The sequence below is a fragment of the Gymnodraco acuticeps genome, unplaced genomic scaffold (assembly GCF_902827175.1).
Source record: "Gymnodraco acuticeps unplaced genomic scaffold, fGymAcu1.1, whole genome shotgun sequence".
NCBI classification, from domain to species: Eukaryota; Metazoa; Chordata; class Actinopteri; order Perciformes; family Bathydraconidae; genus Gymnodraco; species Gymnodraco acuticeps.
Genome location: NW_022991778.1, coordinates 248,062 through 264,988, shown reverse-complemented (window position 1 = coordinate 264,988; position 16,927 = coordinate 248,062). Strand labels below are relative to the sequence as shown.

Genomic DNA, 16,927 nt, shown 5'->3' with positions numbered 1-16,927 from the left:
CTTAAATACATACATGATATATTTAATTAGGCATCAAATTATATTAAACATTTCAGACAATCTTTTGTCATTTTAAGAAACCTTATTTCACATCAGATCTATGTATTATCTGATGCAAGACGTAGGTAGAATTATCAAAAATACAGGTTTGCAAAAGTGCTTTAGTCGTGAAAATAAAATAAAACGGTTTAGCAACCAGCTGTAGGCCTATGGCCAATAGTGACCTACATTTAAAGCTTCTGTGTAAGTAGCCTATATCATTTTATTTTTTCATAAAAGGTCACTGTTTGATTTCTGAGGGATCTACAAGCAGTTGCATTCAGTAATATAAAATAATGTCCTTTTGTACACACATTGTGTCTCACTTTATCAGCTCAAGCATCAGTTGTGAACATAGACTGGTTGTGAAGTGGGCCGCCTCCCAAACCGGAAGTTTAGCTGTTGTTGTCACACTGGAAGAAAATGGCTGCTGCTCCGACTTTTTTTCAATGAAGACACTGATATTTCAATTTCATTTCGTTTTCTTGCATTGGAGCTACCGTCGATCGCTATGCAATCTAAAAGGCAAGTCCATCCTGCTCGATTAGATAGACGTCGCTTTATCACTTTGTGTCTCAGATGATGTAACATCAGTAGCGTAGCTGGTAACTTACAGCTTTCCCACTAGGAACGGGCTAGCATGCTGACGTTAGCCATGTTAGCCTCAACGGTCAGGCATCAACGAGCTTGTTGCTACCCAGCCACTCTCTGGGCTGCCAGTCATCAAAGTTCACTAACCTGAGCGACACAGTTTTACAGACTCTGAGACATATTGTGCATGTGTTTACTTTGCTGGATCATGTTAAAGTATACGCAAAGGATGAAAGAACTATGATGAAACTGTTTCGCTCGTCAAGTCTTCTTCGCTGTTTGTGTGTGGCATCTGATTGACTGATGCCAGGCTATTTGGCATCGGTACTGTTCTTATAACCTGCCAGTCAAAACGAGTGTTTATGTGCTTATGTGTATCTATTTTCTAACGTGCTGCGTGCATCACGTCTTCTGTGTTGCTGTGCAGGGTGTGAATGGTCACTTTAGGAAGGTGACAGTGTGGGGCAGAAAGGACAGCATCGTCTACCGTCACTCGCCTTGCAGCTGGCGGTGGACCACAATGGTAAGTTTCATCTATTTCAGGCTCTTCATTTCTATACATTCAGTAGACATCCACTCAAGTGTTTTTTTTTTACAAGGTTAGGCATTATTCTCCAGGACTTGCACTGTGTGTTCTATTCTGTACAAAATTGGGAGTTTCCATTCGACTGATCTGTTTTATTTTACTCTTATTACCCAAAGCAACAAGTTTTGGAATATGCATTGGATCGAGCTGAGGTAAAAAAAAACGTTTTATATTTGTTTGTATATTTTTAGAGACAAAAAATGAGCAGTTTGTGTGGCGTGTGTATTCATTACATTCATTGTTAGTGTTAGTCTGCCACCGTGCGTCTCATCATCCGTTAATACAGTGGATTATCTGTTATTCAGTACATCGTTGAAAGTGCTCGCCAACGACCAGCCAGAAGAAGAAATTCATCCGGCGGGAGGAAGAGTTTGTATCAGAAGCTCTATGAGCTGTACATAGAGGAATGTGAGAAAGAGCCAGAGTTAAAGGTGTGTATTATGTGACTCTCAGTTATAACTATGTAATTATAGGTATGCATTAAAACATTGTTCCTTCTAATCTGTAGGAAATTAGTGGGAGGAAATGTGGTTTTCCAGATATTAAAATGTGTTACGAATGGTTTTCAAATATGTCTGCACAGGTTATGGGTGTATTTTAACAACATATTTCAAGTGTATCAACGTGAGCAGTACACAAAAAGACAGTTTTGTTTACTGCTTATAATAACAATAGGTTTATTACTAAAGGTTCCAGGTCTGATTGATTAAATAGCTGTTTAATATAAATCCAACATTTTCCAATTAATGGGGGCTAGTGGCCAGGCTATAAGTGGGTGTTTTCCAATTGGAAGGTCAAAGGTAAATCCCCACCCCTGCAGTCAACCTGTCAAAGTGTCTATGGGCAAGAAACGTAACCATACAATTGCCCCATAGGCATGTTGTGTATGCTATTAAACTGTATGTAAGTCGCTTTAGATGAATGCTTCAACTAAGTAACGTGTAATGCGACAATAAAATACATGTCATATTTATTTAATTCAATTTAAATCAAGGTTAAAATGGGTGCTAAAAGCTATGATAAACATAAACATACTTTTCTCATATAGGTTTGGCTTGGTTATAACCATGTGAGCTTTCTGTTGCCAATATTTAGGATTTGTCTCTTATGTGCGGCCATTTTTGTTTCTCTCAAGAATTTAAGAAGAAATGTGAATCTACTGGAGAAGCTGGTGTCTCAGGAGTCCGTATCATGTCTGGTGGTCAACCTCTACCCTGGGAATGAAGGCTATTCTTTAATGCTCAGGGGCAAAAATGGCTCTGGTAAGAGAAGGTCATTAAATGCTTTTTTTCTGATCTGCACACCACAATTGTTTTGTTTGTAACATTCATGATTGTTTTATTTTCTAGATTCTGAAACCATCCGACTGCCATATGAAGAAGGAGAACTCCTAGAGTACCTAGATGCGGAGGAGTTGCCTCCCATTCTGGTGGATCTGTTGGAGAAATCACAGGTGTGAACATTGACACTTTTATATTGAAAAATCATTTTGTACCTTATATAATTTAAAAAGTGTATCAGAATTAGATGTACAGTATGTTCAAATTTGTATGTGTGGTTACAGCTAGAAGTTTACTTATAATGATTCGTCTGCCACTCAATTAGTCGATTGACAGAAAAAAGTCAATACGTTTGATTTTTTTTATTTACCTTTTTCCTTTTTGTCTGTTTTTAAATCATATTGAACTGAATGCTTTACACTTTGGTCTGACTAAAAAACACATCAACTTGGATTTAGTCAAATTAGGACGAGCACTTTTTTGGAATTTTCTGATATTTTATAGACCATATCATTAATTGTTTAATCCAGAAAATAATTGACAAATGAATTGATAGTGATAGTAGCTGTTGGACGCAGCCCTAGTAACAACAGAGCTGGTATTGCAAAGCATATTTAAATGCTTTAGACGATTTAACAATTATGTCTTGAATGCAGAGACCAGATTTGTGTTTACCTACTAAATCACTGGTCAGCCGTTTTCACGCCAACACCATCTCTTAGGGTTTAAATTAGCTAATTTTGGTATCATTGTTTGACATCCGCCATGTGCAATTTGTCTCAGGTGAACATCTTCCACTGTGGCTGTGTGATAGTCGAGGTGAGAGACTACAGGCAGTCTGGTAATACCAAGATGCCCACCTATCAGAGCAGACACATCCTTCTGCGGCCAACCATGCAGGTAAAGCAACAAAATAAATCAAAATCCTTACGTACAAAGGCCATAACAAACTGTAAAACAAATTCTCTAATATTATGTGTTTATTCCATGGAATAAGTGAAAAAAGTAATAACTAAGCTAAGAAGCTAACTTGTTTATTTGTCTTTTTGCCTGCAGACTCTTATCTGTGATGTCCACGCCATGACCAGTGACCACCACAAATGGACACAGGTAAAGAGTCATGTTTATTTTGTCAGAAACAAAATAAGAAATCCTGTCCCACACCTCTCTGTTTAGATTTAGCCGTTTTCACAGCTTATAAAGAATGTACTTGACCATAACACAAGCCATTTTACCCCTTGTGTGTCTTGAGCCCCTTTAAGCATCGGCACATTGATTGAGTGTTTACTGTAGCGTCTGGTTTCTCTCTGCCATAGGATGACAAACTACAGCTGGAGAGTCAGTTGATTTTGGCCACAGCTGAGCCTCTGTGCCTGGACCCCTCTATTTCTGTCACCTGCACAGCCAACCGCCTGCTCCACCACAAACAGAAAATGAACACTCGCTCTATGAAACGGTATAGAACCCACTTACCCACTCTCTCAAACTCGCCTTGATTTCCAGGAAAAAGACACTCATTTATGTTTTTATGAATAGAGCACATCAAAAGGAATACTCTGTGATTGTGAAATGAATCAAACAGTGAATGAAGCAAACGCTCGGTTTATTTTAAGACACTCACTTCTTCTTGTTTGCATTTAAGGTGTTTCAAGAGGCACTCTCGAGCTGCTCTGAACAGGCAGCAGGAGCTCTCCCATATGCCCATGCCACCACAGCTACGACTCTTCGACTACCTGCAGAGGAGGAAGGAGAGGAAACCTGCTCCTGTAATAGACCTGAAGATCTCAAAGATCGGAAATGTAAGTCATCAAAACATCTGCTATTTGACAAGCATGTCATTTATACATATGCGCATACGATAAAGCTGACTGGGACTGTTTACTATTTGGTCAGAGGTGGGAAGTACATTCACTCAAGTACTGTACTTAAGTACAATGTTAGATACTTTAGTTGAGTATTTCCATTGTATGCTACTTTGTACGTTTACTCCACTACAACTCAAAGGTAAACGGTGTACTAAAAGTACACTCCACTACATTATTTAATACCTTAAGTTACTTTACAGATTTGGTTTAATGATGTGAAATATAATCAACACTCAAATCAGACATATTACACCTGGAGTAAATTCACAAGCTACCTTGCAGTATACAAAGTCATTCAAACAAGCTGCACCTTTACCAGCTTTATAACACTTTAATGATCAATAATTATAATCAAAACATATCGTATATATTATTCTGAAATGGACCAATCTGCACTTTAAGTATATTTTGAAGCCAATACTTTTGTACTTTTACTAGAGTAACATTTAGAATTCAGGACTTTTTAAGTATTCCTACACTCTGGTACTTCTACTTTTACTCAAGTACAAGATCCGAGTACTTCTCCACCTCTGTATTTGGTAGATATTTACCGACATGATAAAAAGTGTTTACTTGTCTGTCTATCTTGACACTAAGCACATTGAAATGCAACTTGAGGAAAGGTTGTCTCCCACAGTTGTGTTCAGCCATGGTAACATGTATTCTCAATTTCCTAAGGGAGACTTAAAAGTAATAGCTGAACGAGTTGGTGTTTCTTCTCTGTTTATTTTTTCACAACTGTTGGGAAAATCTGATTACCTACTCAATAATAACCAAGTGCCTGCTGTCATAGTGCTTTTTGCTCATACCCTTTTTCTCACCGATCATCTTTTGCAGTGCGTTGACATGTGGAAGCAGAGTAACTGCCAACTAACTGTGCCGAAGGAAATTGATGTAAGTAGCTCAATGGTCCTATAACACTGTCAATTACACACTTAGGCCAACACCACTTTAAACCCACTCAACTCATATTCTGGCAGTTGTAATGTGGGGAATAACAAACAAGATGGATTTGTTGGTGTGTTGCTCTAGGTGGAAAAGTACGCTGTGGTGGAGAGATCTCTGCAGTTGGAGGACTCTCAGCCCAATACTGTGATCTGGCCTGCTGAGGTAAGTGTGACAGCAGCATTAACACGCCGAGGACACAGATCAATGCTGGCTTTGTGCCGTTAGTAATAAGCAGGGAGTAGTTATGTGTCATTGTGTAATGCTTTATAGGCGGATGGATGCCAAGGCTCACATTGCAGCCACTTAGATCTGTACTCAAAAATGCTTTTGTTTGGTGTAATAAAGTGTGAAAAGATAGCTCCCTAGTGGGTTAATTACTTGAAATAGATTTCCTTTTAATTAACTATAAAATAAACACAAAACTTTAGTAACTGCATGTTGAAAATATCTAAATGACACCCATGCTTCTGCTACTCCAGGGGGTAGGATGGAGACTATACTGGACTGCAGTTTTATTGTCAGAGGCATTGTTTCTGTCCATAAATTGTGCTGGACTCTTATTCACATATTTCATAATTATGGCCCTTGACCAGATGGTGTGAAGCCCAGGCAAGGATACATGGCACCTCCAGTTGCTACAATGAGCACAAATGTTTTTAACTAAACATTAAACAGTAGTTCATCTATTCCTGCTTCTCCCTCTTTCTTCATTCTGTGCTTTTTGTCTTAAAATACAGTCATACATGTTCAATTAAGTCAGGAATATTCCAATAATCAACTTTTCCAACAAGTTAATTCATCACTCTGTTTAGACTTTACGTCATGGGACCTTTAACATTTCTATGGCTTATACAACCCTTTCATTCTGTTGTCTGTGTCCGCTTTCTTTACACAGGAAGTTATTGATGACTACACGTTTGAGTGTGAGGTGGGAGGGCAAGCCCAGAGGACCAAGGTGTCTATCTACCAGTCGATGGGAGACCCACTGGTGTATGGGAAGATCTACTGTGCTAAAGAACCAAAAGCAGAGGAGGACAGCACAGACCTAAAGCTCATACATCCCCCGTAAGGACAGTCTCTGAGACAAATTCAGTTTCCATGACTCCTTTAAATGCCACTCTGAAGTCACTCCCCTTTGTCCCTTTGTCTCATTCACAGGTTCTTGATAGGCTCCAAGATAGATGCAGACCGGTGAGTCGGCATGATTGCTTCTGATGAGATCTGATTTAGGGATATATTGTCAGAGGGCATGGTATTTATTTGACGTTATGTCTGTTTCATAGGTTTCTCAATCAGTACAAAGGAGTGTATGAGAAAGATTTAAAGTGTCAGGTCAAGATGTCCCATAACTCAGGCACGGTGGCACAGGGGCCGCCCTCCCCCAACAAGGATGTGGTGAGTACTTTGTGGAATTTACTTTTCCTTTTCAATAGAGTTTGGAGATGTAGAAGAAACAAAACAAGTGTTATCCTTTATTGAATTACTTTGGTTTAAAGAGTTAAAAACAATTGTGTTTTTTAAATATATCAAAGCTGGTGAGCACTCTTTAAGGCTCGACTGCGCTGTTGTTATTTTTGCAATAAGCACTGGTAAAGCAATTACTTACTGTGTTGCACTTGCTGTGATGCACAGTGGCTTATCATTTTAATGTCATCTGCAGGGTGATGGTATTTCTTCACTGATCCAGGCGTCTGTTTTGGGGAAGGGGGTGAAGCACCGACCCCCTCCCATCAAACTGCCTTCAGGATCAGGCAACAGCTCCTCAGGTACATATGCTTTTTCTATACGAACAGACGTATCATATATTGTGTAATGGTTTTTCTTCAGTTGGTCGTGGAGAACAAAAAGCTAAAATACTGACTCAGACAAGACTATAAAGTTATTGTATGTGAAATGGATGTGTGTAGATTTAGGTCTACTTAATACTCCTTGTTTGGGATTATGAAACGGATGCGGCGTTTATCCCGGTGTCTCTTTTTTCCACCAGGTAATCCATATAGTTCACAAACCACCAGTGGTCTACTCAAGTGTCCTACGCCCCCTCCAGCCAAAAGCCAGTCTCTGAACAGGAAGCACTCCATGGAGCTGGGCCAGGTGGGCCTGCTGTCGCCGGCCGCCCTCTCCCCCATGGGCTCCACACAGAGTGAGTCCAGCCGAGTCCCTCTTACTGTTTGGCTGCGTGCGTTCATCAATCACTGTTGTGCTAATGACTCGTACTGGAATATCTTACTTCAGCTCTTTTTCAGTTTTCCGAATCTGGAATTATTGTTTGACAAATGTTCCAGGTCTTAGGAAATATGGCGAAGTATTAAACCACAAGGGTTTATTTGATATTTGACAAGCACACGGAATATTGCATCAGTACAAGCACAAGTGTGTGTTCTGATTAAAACCAGCTGCTGTGGAAATTGCCCAAAAAAAAGGGGAAGTTTTGATATGGGAGCCTCAATTTTCATTCTTAAGCTGTTATTCAGGAAAATCCTCTAATAATCCATGTACCTATTGTAAATATGCTTAGAAAATAAAGTCTCAAATAAATCGCTGAATTGGCAAAATCAGTGTATAAATCTCTCATTTAACGCTTTGTACTTTTGCTTATAAAACATTATCGGTATTACCTGCTGAAAAGCATCCTCATTGGTCTTCATTATTGTTTTCACCCACTTTCCCTACTTCTAGGATCAGGGACCCCCAAGCCATCCACCCCCACTCCTACAAACACGCCGTGCTCCACACCGCACCCCGCCGACTCCCTCTGCGCTCCTCTCTCGTTGACCCCTACCCCTTCGGACCCCCCCATGCTTCAGAGCCAGTCGCAGCCCGCGCTCCTCCCGCCCTTCGCCCAGCAGCAACTGGCTCTAAGCCAGCAGCTGCCCGTCATGACCATCCCCCTGCCCGCCATGGGAACGTCCATCACCACGGGAAGCACCTCTCCGCAGGTCATGGCCAACCCGGCAGGGCTCAACTTCATCAACGTGGTCAGCTCTGTCTGGTAAGAAAATAAATAGTCTCCTGTTTTTGACCTGCTAGTCGCTGTGGCTTTTTCTGACGATCCTCCCCTGTGTGTGTAGCAGTCCTCAGACCCTGATGAGTGGCTCCAGCCCCATGCTGGGTGCAGGCCTGAACCTGAGTGGAATCCTGCCCCCTGTAGGCCTGATGCCCACCATGCAGTCCGCAGCTCAGACTGGTGAGAGATGTCAAAGCAATGTCTCCTTAAGTATTACTATAGTCATTTATAGGGCAGTCTCCGTAGGCCCAGCAAAAATCTAATGCTTCAGGGTACCAACAAACACGTCCTTAAGAGTAACAGTGAATCCCAGCTCCAGGGGTGGCTGACCCTGATGTCACTGAAGAGGGGGGGACATAAGACCTAATCTAACAGGATCCTACAGCACAATCAGTGGTTTGCAGCTGACAGAGACTCAATTAGGATGTACTGTTATGCTCAAGGACATTTTGAACACACTTTTAAGTGATTTTATGCCTTAGGTCGTCTTTATTATTTAATACCTGTATAACGTGCAGTGTATCAGAAAGCTTTATTCCATTCAACTCTAATTATGAAGCACATTTCATACAACCATGTACCACAAATATTAACAACCACAAATTACATTTTGCAACACAACAAATCTCATCAATAAAATGTTTTATATAAAAATGGATTAAAAAATGAACGCAAGGGATAAGAAATAGTATGAAACCAATGATTAAGACCTAAACACTAAGGTAACAAATGACCCGGCCCCTTTTAAAACAAACTTCCGGGAGAGGCAAATCTGAGATCCACCTTTTCTGACAGAAATATTATAATTCATTAATTATAGTTTGATTGGACAAGATCAGAGATGAGTGTATATAGTAATGACAATAATGTTTGTCTGTACTTTTCTGTATGGTGAATGTAACTCTGATCTGTGTTCCAGGGAGTCCTTTTGGCCTGAACAGCAGTGCTGGGTTGAGACCGCTGAACCTCCTGCAGGTATGACTCTGTACCAGTTAGTCTGTTTCACTGTTGGCAGCATGCACTGGGTATTTATTTGACGTAGAGACTGTCCTGAACTGTGTGTGTGTGTGTTAGTTGTAATGGTTCAGTACCCCATGTTGCTTGATTGCTTTGTTAATTCTCCCGTTTCCCTCTGCTCTTGTTCCTTTTTTTCCTTGTGTGTGCATCATTCCTTTCCCTCTGCATCCTCCTCTCCCTCTCTGTTACTCCCACACTTTTTGTTTGTTGGTGTTTGCGTTACAAATCTGCAGATCCCCACTGGTCCTCTCATCTTTAACTCTCTGCAGCAGCAGCAGCAGCAGCAGCAGCAGCTGTCTCAGTTCTCCCCACAGCAGAGCCAGTCGGCCACCTCCAGCCCTCAACAGCAGGGGGAGACGGTGAGACACACACACGCAATCATATTCACACACAGTGAGAGGAAGCTTAATAAGGGGTGGGGAGGGGTAATGGGAGGCGTGTGGCGCAGTGGGTTAGTGCGTTGGTGTTTGGATCAGGGGGTCAAACCCCACTGCAGTCAGCATGTCCTTGTGTCCCTGGGCAAGACACTTCACCCCAAATTGCTCCTGTGGGGATTGCCCACAGTATTGAGTATGTAAGTCGCTTTGGATAAAAGCATCTAACAAGTGACATGTAATGTAATATAACAAGGGAATATCACATACTGTGTTAGATTCAATTTGGAATGGAAACATTTCAGTTGTTTGTGTTAGAAAGATTTATAGTATCCGAAACGAGGTATCCAGTTAGGATTTATTTATTTTTAAAGTTGAGTAATTTATTTCACAGAGTTCAGCCAGAAGCTACTATTTATAAAGGTATGGTGAACACAACAATGACTATAGAAAGTAAAGAACTGACAAATATGACTTCAGAACAAACATTTGAAATTGCTCGGATGACCCAGCCAAAGCCCAGACTTAAGACATAACAGAAATCTGTGGAATACCTCATGGAAGCTGTTAAGACGCTCTTTGTTCATAAATATCTGCAATAAGTTATGGTACAGAAGCCAGCAGTAACCACTGCCAAAACACCTCATAACCAGTAACTACCGGCGACGCTGGACCCTCTTGAGAACTTGCAAAATCCCTATATATTTTTGGGGTTTTAAACGTAGTCTCATTGTATTCATCGTCTTTTACTTTTTGATTCTACCGTTCTGTTTCTGCAGGGTGACCAGTTAGATCTAACTTTAGGAAACCAGCAGACAGCGGTCATCAACCTGGGAGTCGGAGGCTTCATGTCTCCACAAGCAGCAGGTATGACCCAAATACACACAGATATGCATTAAATCACACTAAACATTCCGCTAAAACATTTATCTTTGATCATTCCATTAACCTGTTTCAAAACAAATTCACACCATGCCACTAACTAGTACTAATAACATAAGATTCACTAATGTATTCAACATTGTAAATACTATACATAAGGACTCCTAGTCTTAACTTAACATGATAATGTTACTGAAGTTAGTCATAGTTCCTCTCAGTGGAGCATGTAACACCTGACAGGAGAGACTCAACCTCCCCTTCTTCTCTGCTACATTTTATTTTTCTTTTTTTTTGTCCCCACCTTTATTTCTTTCCCTCCTGCACCGTCTTCCTGTCCTCCTTCTCCAACTCCCCTGCTCACTCACATCTTTTCAACTCAACCTTGTCATGCTATGTTCCCATCATCTACTTGTAAATGTCCTGCACACGGACATTTACTTGTGTTGCTGGGCTCACTGCTCTCTTTTTTTATCTTCTTATTTGAATGTCTTCTCTTTCCTTGTGTGTGCGTGACCCTACGAACCCTTCCTCCCTCTTTGCCTTTATGTGCATCCTTCAAACTTCATTCCTCCTTCTGCTTCTCTCCCTCTTCCCGCCACATCTTCCAACTCCATTCCTCCTCCTCCTCCTCCTCCTCCTCCTCCTCCTCCTCCTCCTCCTCCTCCTCCTCCTCCTCCTCCTCCTCCTCCTCCTCCCCCCCCCCCCCCTTAGTGCTGTCCCAGTTGGGCTGTGGGCTGGACGGGTCTGGGCCCCCGCTGCCCTCTCCAAGGCTTCAGCACCAGCACCAGCCACAGATCCAAGTAATACAGCAACTTTAACATCTATATACACATATACATGTTTATAAGAACAGGTGTATCAGCCAACTCTCCATGCCTTTATTTACCTGGCAGGTGCATGTTGTGCTACACTATACACTCTCAGGGAGTTAGGCCAATCCATTATTATTTGTATCAGACCTGGGTTTAATTTCTAGGAAAAACACTTAACACAAAAACACAGTTATGTCCTTTAAAAATCTACATTTTAAGGCCTTGGACATTTAAAAACATGATATATAACCAGGCATGTAATCATAACTAGAACATATTTTATTCTTTCTATATCCTTTTACATTTGCATACAGTAAACACATTTTGAATAATAGCTGAATAGAGTCATCAGTGCTTTTATATTTGATATGTTTTAATCTTCTGAGAAGCTTTAGGTGAAACAGTGTCACCCCAGGTCTGATTTCATCACTATTTCTCTGTTGTAGATCCACATCATTCATTCCATCTTGTGTTGTATGTTTGGTTCATATGTTGTTTGATAAAGCAGCACACACCAGAGCTGGCCCCTCCAATGGCAGCAACTAACAGCGTGTCGAACTGGGAGGAATGTTTTCACAAAGCATTGAGCGACACAGTCTGAAATACTGTCATAGGGCACACACTGTTATAATGCTGCTGACTGCCTCGTGTCAGATTAAAGATGATAGGCTGTTACACTGTAGACATGAAGTCAAGTGTTTGAACATTATTACGTCTTTGCCAAGTTGAAGTTGCTGACTTTCTCACGGTTGCTAAGCTGCATGTCTGTTTTTTGCCGGGACCACAGGCAATAATTTGTCTCCACTGGTGCTGCTTGACTGTATCCCCCCCCCCCCTGACTTGTCCCAAATCTGTGTCTCTTCCTTCTTCTCCCTTCCCTCTGCCATCCATTAACATCTCTCCTGTGTTTCTCCGCACAATCCTCTTGAACGTCGTACCAGGCTTCAGTTCAGCTTCACTAACCAATGCCATGTTTATTAGAGCTCTATTACACAAAGCATTTAGCTGGTAATCTAAGATATACATGTATTCTAGTTTTAGTGATAGTCTGCCCAATACTAGTTCCAGTGAAGGATTCTTAACCATGCTACAGACGCTTATGAATACCTTATTGCCACTTATAAAGACGTGTTAAAATCTATTCTGATGTTCTTTTTTTCGTTTTCTCCTGCCGTGTAGTTGCAATTCTTGCAGCACCAAATGCAGCAGCAGCAGCAAATGGCTATGGGAGCAGCGGCCCCTCAGGTGGGAGCACCACGGCAACATACCACCAGCCAACCAAGAAGTAAGAGGAAGAGGAGCTTGCCACAGCCCCTCCAGAAGTCATGACGAACTAAAATCACACAAAGACTTCCCCCAGCTACACAAGGACGTGAATGATCCATACTGTGCTCTTTGTCTGCCTCACTGTGGAGATTGCAGACCAAAAAAAAAGACGTTTTTGTCCCTTCTGTGTCTCTTTTTCTAGCTGGCAAAATGTGTTTGTAATGGTTGTCAGAGGTTTTGGAGAACCTAAACTGTGTCCACCATAGAGGATGGGGTTTTTAGAACAGGGAGCCCTACACTTAAAGAACCTTTTTGATATTTTTTAAGATGAAACAGAATAAGATGGTTCTCATAGGTGGCGGGCTTTCACAATAACACATCGCCCCTTCAGGAAGACTTTTCTCTATGGGGGCCCCGGGACTGAAAGGATTATGAATGCACATTCTCAGAGGATTCCTCATGAGCCTGCCTGACTCTGCTTCGTTGACCCCGGTAGAAACTGCCCTTTAAGCACGGATCCCAGTGAGCTTATTGACACCAAATCCTCCATATTACCATTACATGTGAAAATGCAAATCTGATCTTGGAGTAGTGCCTGGGGGCAGCTCTCTACCTCTCAGTCTGTTGGAAGTCTTTCTTCTGTTTGCCATCCAGGCACAGGGCTCATCCGAGGAATCAAGATGAACATGCAAGCTGGTGTACCTGCTTTTGTACAGCACATTTTGAAAAGGCATTTCCTTTTTAATTAGTTCAGGAGCCATGAGTTTATTCTTACGACACATCACTGAGTGTGTGAGATATTTCTGGACACTGAGAAATAATTTTTTAAGCAGTCTTTGTCAGCAGTTTTATTGTTATTAAAAAAAAATAAAGGAAAAAAAGAATATATATTGACAGTGAAAAATACAGCTTTTAGATACAACGCATTGTCTGAGGCTCTTTATTGTGCTGTCTTTACACTGTGAATGACTTTATCAACGAGTTTCTGGATCTCTCTCTGTCGCGCTGTTGCTCTGCCGATGCACTCCTGCAGCTTCTCGGCCGACAGCGGCGTCCCACCTGAGCCAGAGGGAAAGATTGTTAGCGCTGATCTACATACACGTTTGTAACTGGGATGCAGTCCTCATTCTTTTAGTGAGAGGACTTCAAATTGAAGTAGCATTGGAAGAAATGTCTCGCTTAACTCATCACACAAGTCAAAGCTAGCTAAATGTAAGCCAACACTGATTATAGAGTTTCAGTTGAGGTAAAGTGCACTTTTATTGCAATGTGAAACAAAACAGGGCTTATATCAAATATTCATAACAAAGACCTCACTGTTTGAGGTGCAAGTGAAAAAAAGAGTTTAGAAGATGGATAATATTTTAGCAGGCCGTTACCTACAAATCGACATGGTGTTATGATAGGGTTTCTTTTAAATATACTTTACATGAATCTCTAGTCCAATGGCAATAACCAGCTATTAAAAGAGTAGGACTGCAGTCTATAAAACGTTCCTATAGTTTTAAATCTGATTATTGAAGGAGGAAAATAAAATATATCAGCTATACTTTGTAATGGCCAATTTTTTAGCTTTTTTCTCAGATTTTCTGACTAAGAAATCTACTGAATTGTATTATAAATCCAACACTGTACTGGATCAACTCAAACTGTAAAAGTTCATAAACAAGAAAGTGTATTTACTGAAAGTTGAACTAGCACAGGAAGGTGAATCATAGCAGACTGAGTTTCTGACCTGGTTTGTGTACGACGCAGAGCCGCTCTTTCTCATCGGTCACCACAGTGAGGTGAGAGGTCGACAAACCCTCCTCCTCAGCTGTGGGGTCTACGATCAGTATCGAGCTGCACAGAGAGCAGGTCCGTATTACAAAAGGTACAAAAACACAATATGGTTTTCATCCTGTTTTTACGCACTGAAAATGATTCACTTACTCATCGAAGACACAAAAAGAGGCTCCGACGGGATGTTTGCGAATATTCAGGCCCTTTCTCTTTTCTAAATTCACTTCTGGTGCTCCAGTGTCTTTGTTGATGGTGACCTCTGGGAGTTTTGCTGTGAGGAGCAGGGAAACGGTTAATAAACTATAGAAAGCTTACGAAACATAGATCTCTGTGGCCATAAAGAATTGGTGCAATACAAATGGGGTATGCATGAGCTTAATACTGAAATGAACTAAATATCAACACTAAATGAAAGACAGATTTCTGATAATGGTCAAATTACCCGACATGCAGAGAAATATAACAGAAATAATTGTATGTCATTTTTTTTACAGCACATACTGTTCTTGAGGGCAGCCAGCAGGGCGATGATACAAGCATCCAACACGTTCCCATCGTAGTCCACACACATCATGTCACAGTAGAGCACCCAGCAGAGCTACAACCAGAGTCAGAAGAACCAATGAGATCACATTTACAACAATCACAATCTAATAGCACCGGTATATATATAAAGATCAATTTACCTTTCCTCTTTCAATGCACAGGTCTTCTGTTTGTATCACCTCAGAGCTGCAACACCCACATAGAAAACATAGGTAAGTTAAAGCAGTAGAAGTAATTAAAAGGACAGTCAATCAAAAATACAAATGTTCCTTTTTTTTGTAGCATTAGTTATCAATCTAGATTGTTAAAATGAGATTCCTGAGTGTTGGAGATAGTCCAGTTACTTGTTGTGAGCGGTTTCAGGTAGGAACTATCCTATTTCTGCTAAACTAAACCCACCAACCGCATCATCGCCCAGAATGAAAACTAAAATGTGTTTTTAAGTCTGTTGCACCTTTCAATTACATCAGCAATGAACTGGCTGGCAGCCTGCGCCTGTTCTCCTGGTGGACCCGGACGAAACCTGGACGAACACAGCGGTGGCAGGTCCACGTTGGGCACTGAATGGACGAGATAAGATATAAGATTAACTGTTATTGATCCTTGCAATGTGGGAATGTGGGAAATTCAGGTGTTGGACCAGCAACAGGAATACAATTGAAACACAGAGTAGGACAAGTAAGAGTTCACACAAGGAAAGACAAATTAATGATATACTGTTTCTTTAAACACATATTATTAAGTGAAGCTGTTTACTTATAAAGAGATATGAATAATTATAACAAATATATAAAACTGTCTGAGTAGTTTTTAAGTGGGGGACAGTCCTTGGTTGTGCAGCCTGATGGCTAGACTAGAGTAATGTTGTAAATGCTTGTTTTGATTATTTGACACCTTGCCTTAAATCAACACTTGACCCATTCATACTGCACTCACCGATGAAACCTTTACCAGGTGCCTCCACTAAAGGGTTGGTCAGCTCCTGCAAATGAAGAAACAAAAGAAAACCGTGAACATTTGGGTCACCTGGTCCCGATTAATTAAACAAAGTGTGTTTATGATAATTTACCACTTTGATCCCACACATCACTGTTGTGTTTCCAACTTTCACCAGAGCAGAGCCATCTGCTGTGGATATGGACCCTGAATAAAGCAGAGAAATTCATTCTGACTTAGACTTGGAAAAAACAAAGCAATACTTCATTATACTGTACATATTAGTCACCACTGTCTCACCTATGTTTAGTGTTGTTGTTCTGAATTCAGACAGCTCCCGTCCATCAGGTCGACAGTTTTCTTTCTGAAAAGGGAACATGTAAATGTTATATGGCTGCTGACACTGATTGGTAATAAATAGAAACCAGTCACAAGCTTATGTCAACTATGTGCTGAATGTGTGTTCGTGTTTTAATGACCAGAAAGCTCCTGTGGTACTCCAGAGGCTCGGCAATCCTGGAAGTGTACAATAAGGAGGGAAGAGTTAAGTAGACATTACTATTATAAAAGGATGTATCCGTAATGACAGATCTGCTTATTCGCTTGTCATTTAGAATGTGGTTATTTGACAATACATCCGGTGATCAAATCAGATCATTTACAAGAGACAGTGAGATATGAAATGTATTACAGGTTACTGCTTCTGTTGTATTACAGGTAACTATTCAGCAGTCAGACATCCGTACACAGAGTATCGACTGCAGCGCTAACTAGCACCCAGTACTCAACATTTTAACAAGTCTGAAAGTTCACTTATTATCCTTTACATGATCTGGCGGTACAAAAGTTGTAAAATAAAACCTACAAAATGTGTTATTTTAAGAGCAATAACTACAGTCTAATCTTTCTTACTTGAAACCAGCCGCCATGATGTTTTGATTAGCCACGTGGGTTTGCTGTACACACTACGGCAGCCGGTAAGCGTAGAATGCCGGC

At 40.9% G+C, this 16,927-nt stretch overlaps 2 protein-coding genes across 4 annotated transcripts; one reads left to right on the top strand and one right to left on the bottom strand.

The window, feature by feature from the left end:
• The first annotated feature begins 452 nt into the window (after window positions 1–452).
• supt20 (SPT20 homolog, SAGA complex component) lies at window positions 453–13,589 on the top strand. Of its 3 annotated transcripts, none has more exons than XM_034199499.1 (24): window positions 453–564; window positions 1,058–1,153; window positions 1,333–1,368; window positions 1,522–1,647; window positions 2,352–2,478; window positions 2,566–2,669; window positions 3,280–3,396; window positions 3,553–3,606; window positions 3,813–3,952; window positions 4,139–4,295; window positions 5,199–5,255; window positions 5,394–5,471; window positions 6,205–6,374; window positions 6,468–6,500; window positions 6,593–6,704; window positions 6,970–7,075; window positions 7,297–7,452; window positions 7,989–8,301; window positions 8,384–8,496; window positions 9,236–9,291; window positions 9,567–9,692; window positions 10,487–10,574; window positions 11,301–11,389; window positions 12,581–13,589. In XM_034199499.1, exons 2-24 carry the CDS (start codon window positions 1,151–1,153, stop codon window positions 12,728–12,730), a joined length of 2,511 nt encoding a protein of 836 aa, XP_034055390.1. In that variant the 5' UTR covers window positions 453–564; window positions 1,058–1,150; the 3' UTR covers window positions 12,731–13,589. The 3 variants fall into 3 exon arrangements, with proteins under 3 accessions (XP_034055390.1, XP_034055389.1, XP_034055391.1); XM_034199498.1 differs by having other exon boundaries at window positions 8,381–8,496; XM_034199500.1 differs by lacking the exon at window positions 11,301–11,389 and having other exon boundaries at window positions 8,381–8,496.
• Window positions 13,501–16,902, bottom strand: exosc8 (exosome component 8). Its single transcript, XM_034199501.1, has 11 exons — window positions 16,844–16,902; window positions 16,411–16,447; window positions 16,232–16,295; window positions 16,065–16,138; window positions 15,932–15,977; window positions 15,450–15,555; window positions 15,136–15,181; window positions 14,951–15,047; window positions 14,600–14,720; window positions 14,403–14,509; window positions 13,501–13,726 (listed from the first exon to the last, which is right to left on the bottom strand). Exons 1-11 carry the CDS (start codon window positions 16,858–16,860, stop codon window positions 13,608–13,610), a joined length of 834 nt encoding a protein of 277 aa, XP_034055392.1. The 5' UTR covers window positions 16,861–16,902; the 3' UTR covers window positions 13,501–13,607.
• Between the last annotated feature and the right edge of the window lie 25 nt (window positions 16,903–16,927).

Excerpts from the sequence above, each read along its gene's own strand:
- supt20 (XM_034199498.1), top strand. Across the intron at positions 1,648-2,351 it reads AGAAAGAGCCAGAGTTAAAG|AATTTAAGAAGAAATGTGAA; the intron begins GTGTGTATTATG and ends GTTTCTCTCAAG. Across the intron at positions 10,575-11,300 it reads CATGTCTCCACAAGCAGCAG|TGCTGTCCCAGTTGGGCTGT; the intron begins GTATGACCCAAA and ends CCCCCCCCTTAG.
- exosc8 (XM_034199501.1), bottom strand. Across the intron at positions 16,296-16,410 it reads AGTACCACAGGAGCTTTCTG|AAAGAAAACTGTCGACCTGA; the intron begins GTCATTAAAACA and ends TTCCCTTTTCAG. Across the intron at positions 16,139-16,231 it reads AACAACAACACTAAACATAG|GGTCCATATCCACAGCAGAT; the intron begins GTGAGACAGTGG and ends TGCTTTATTCAG.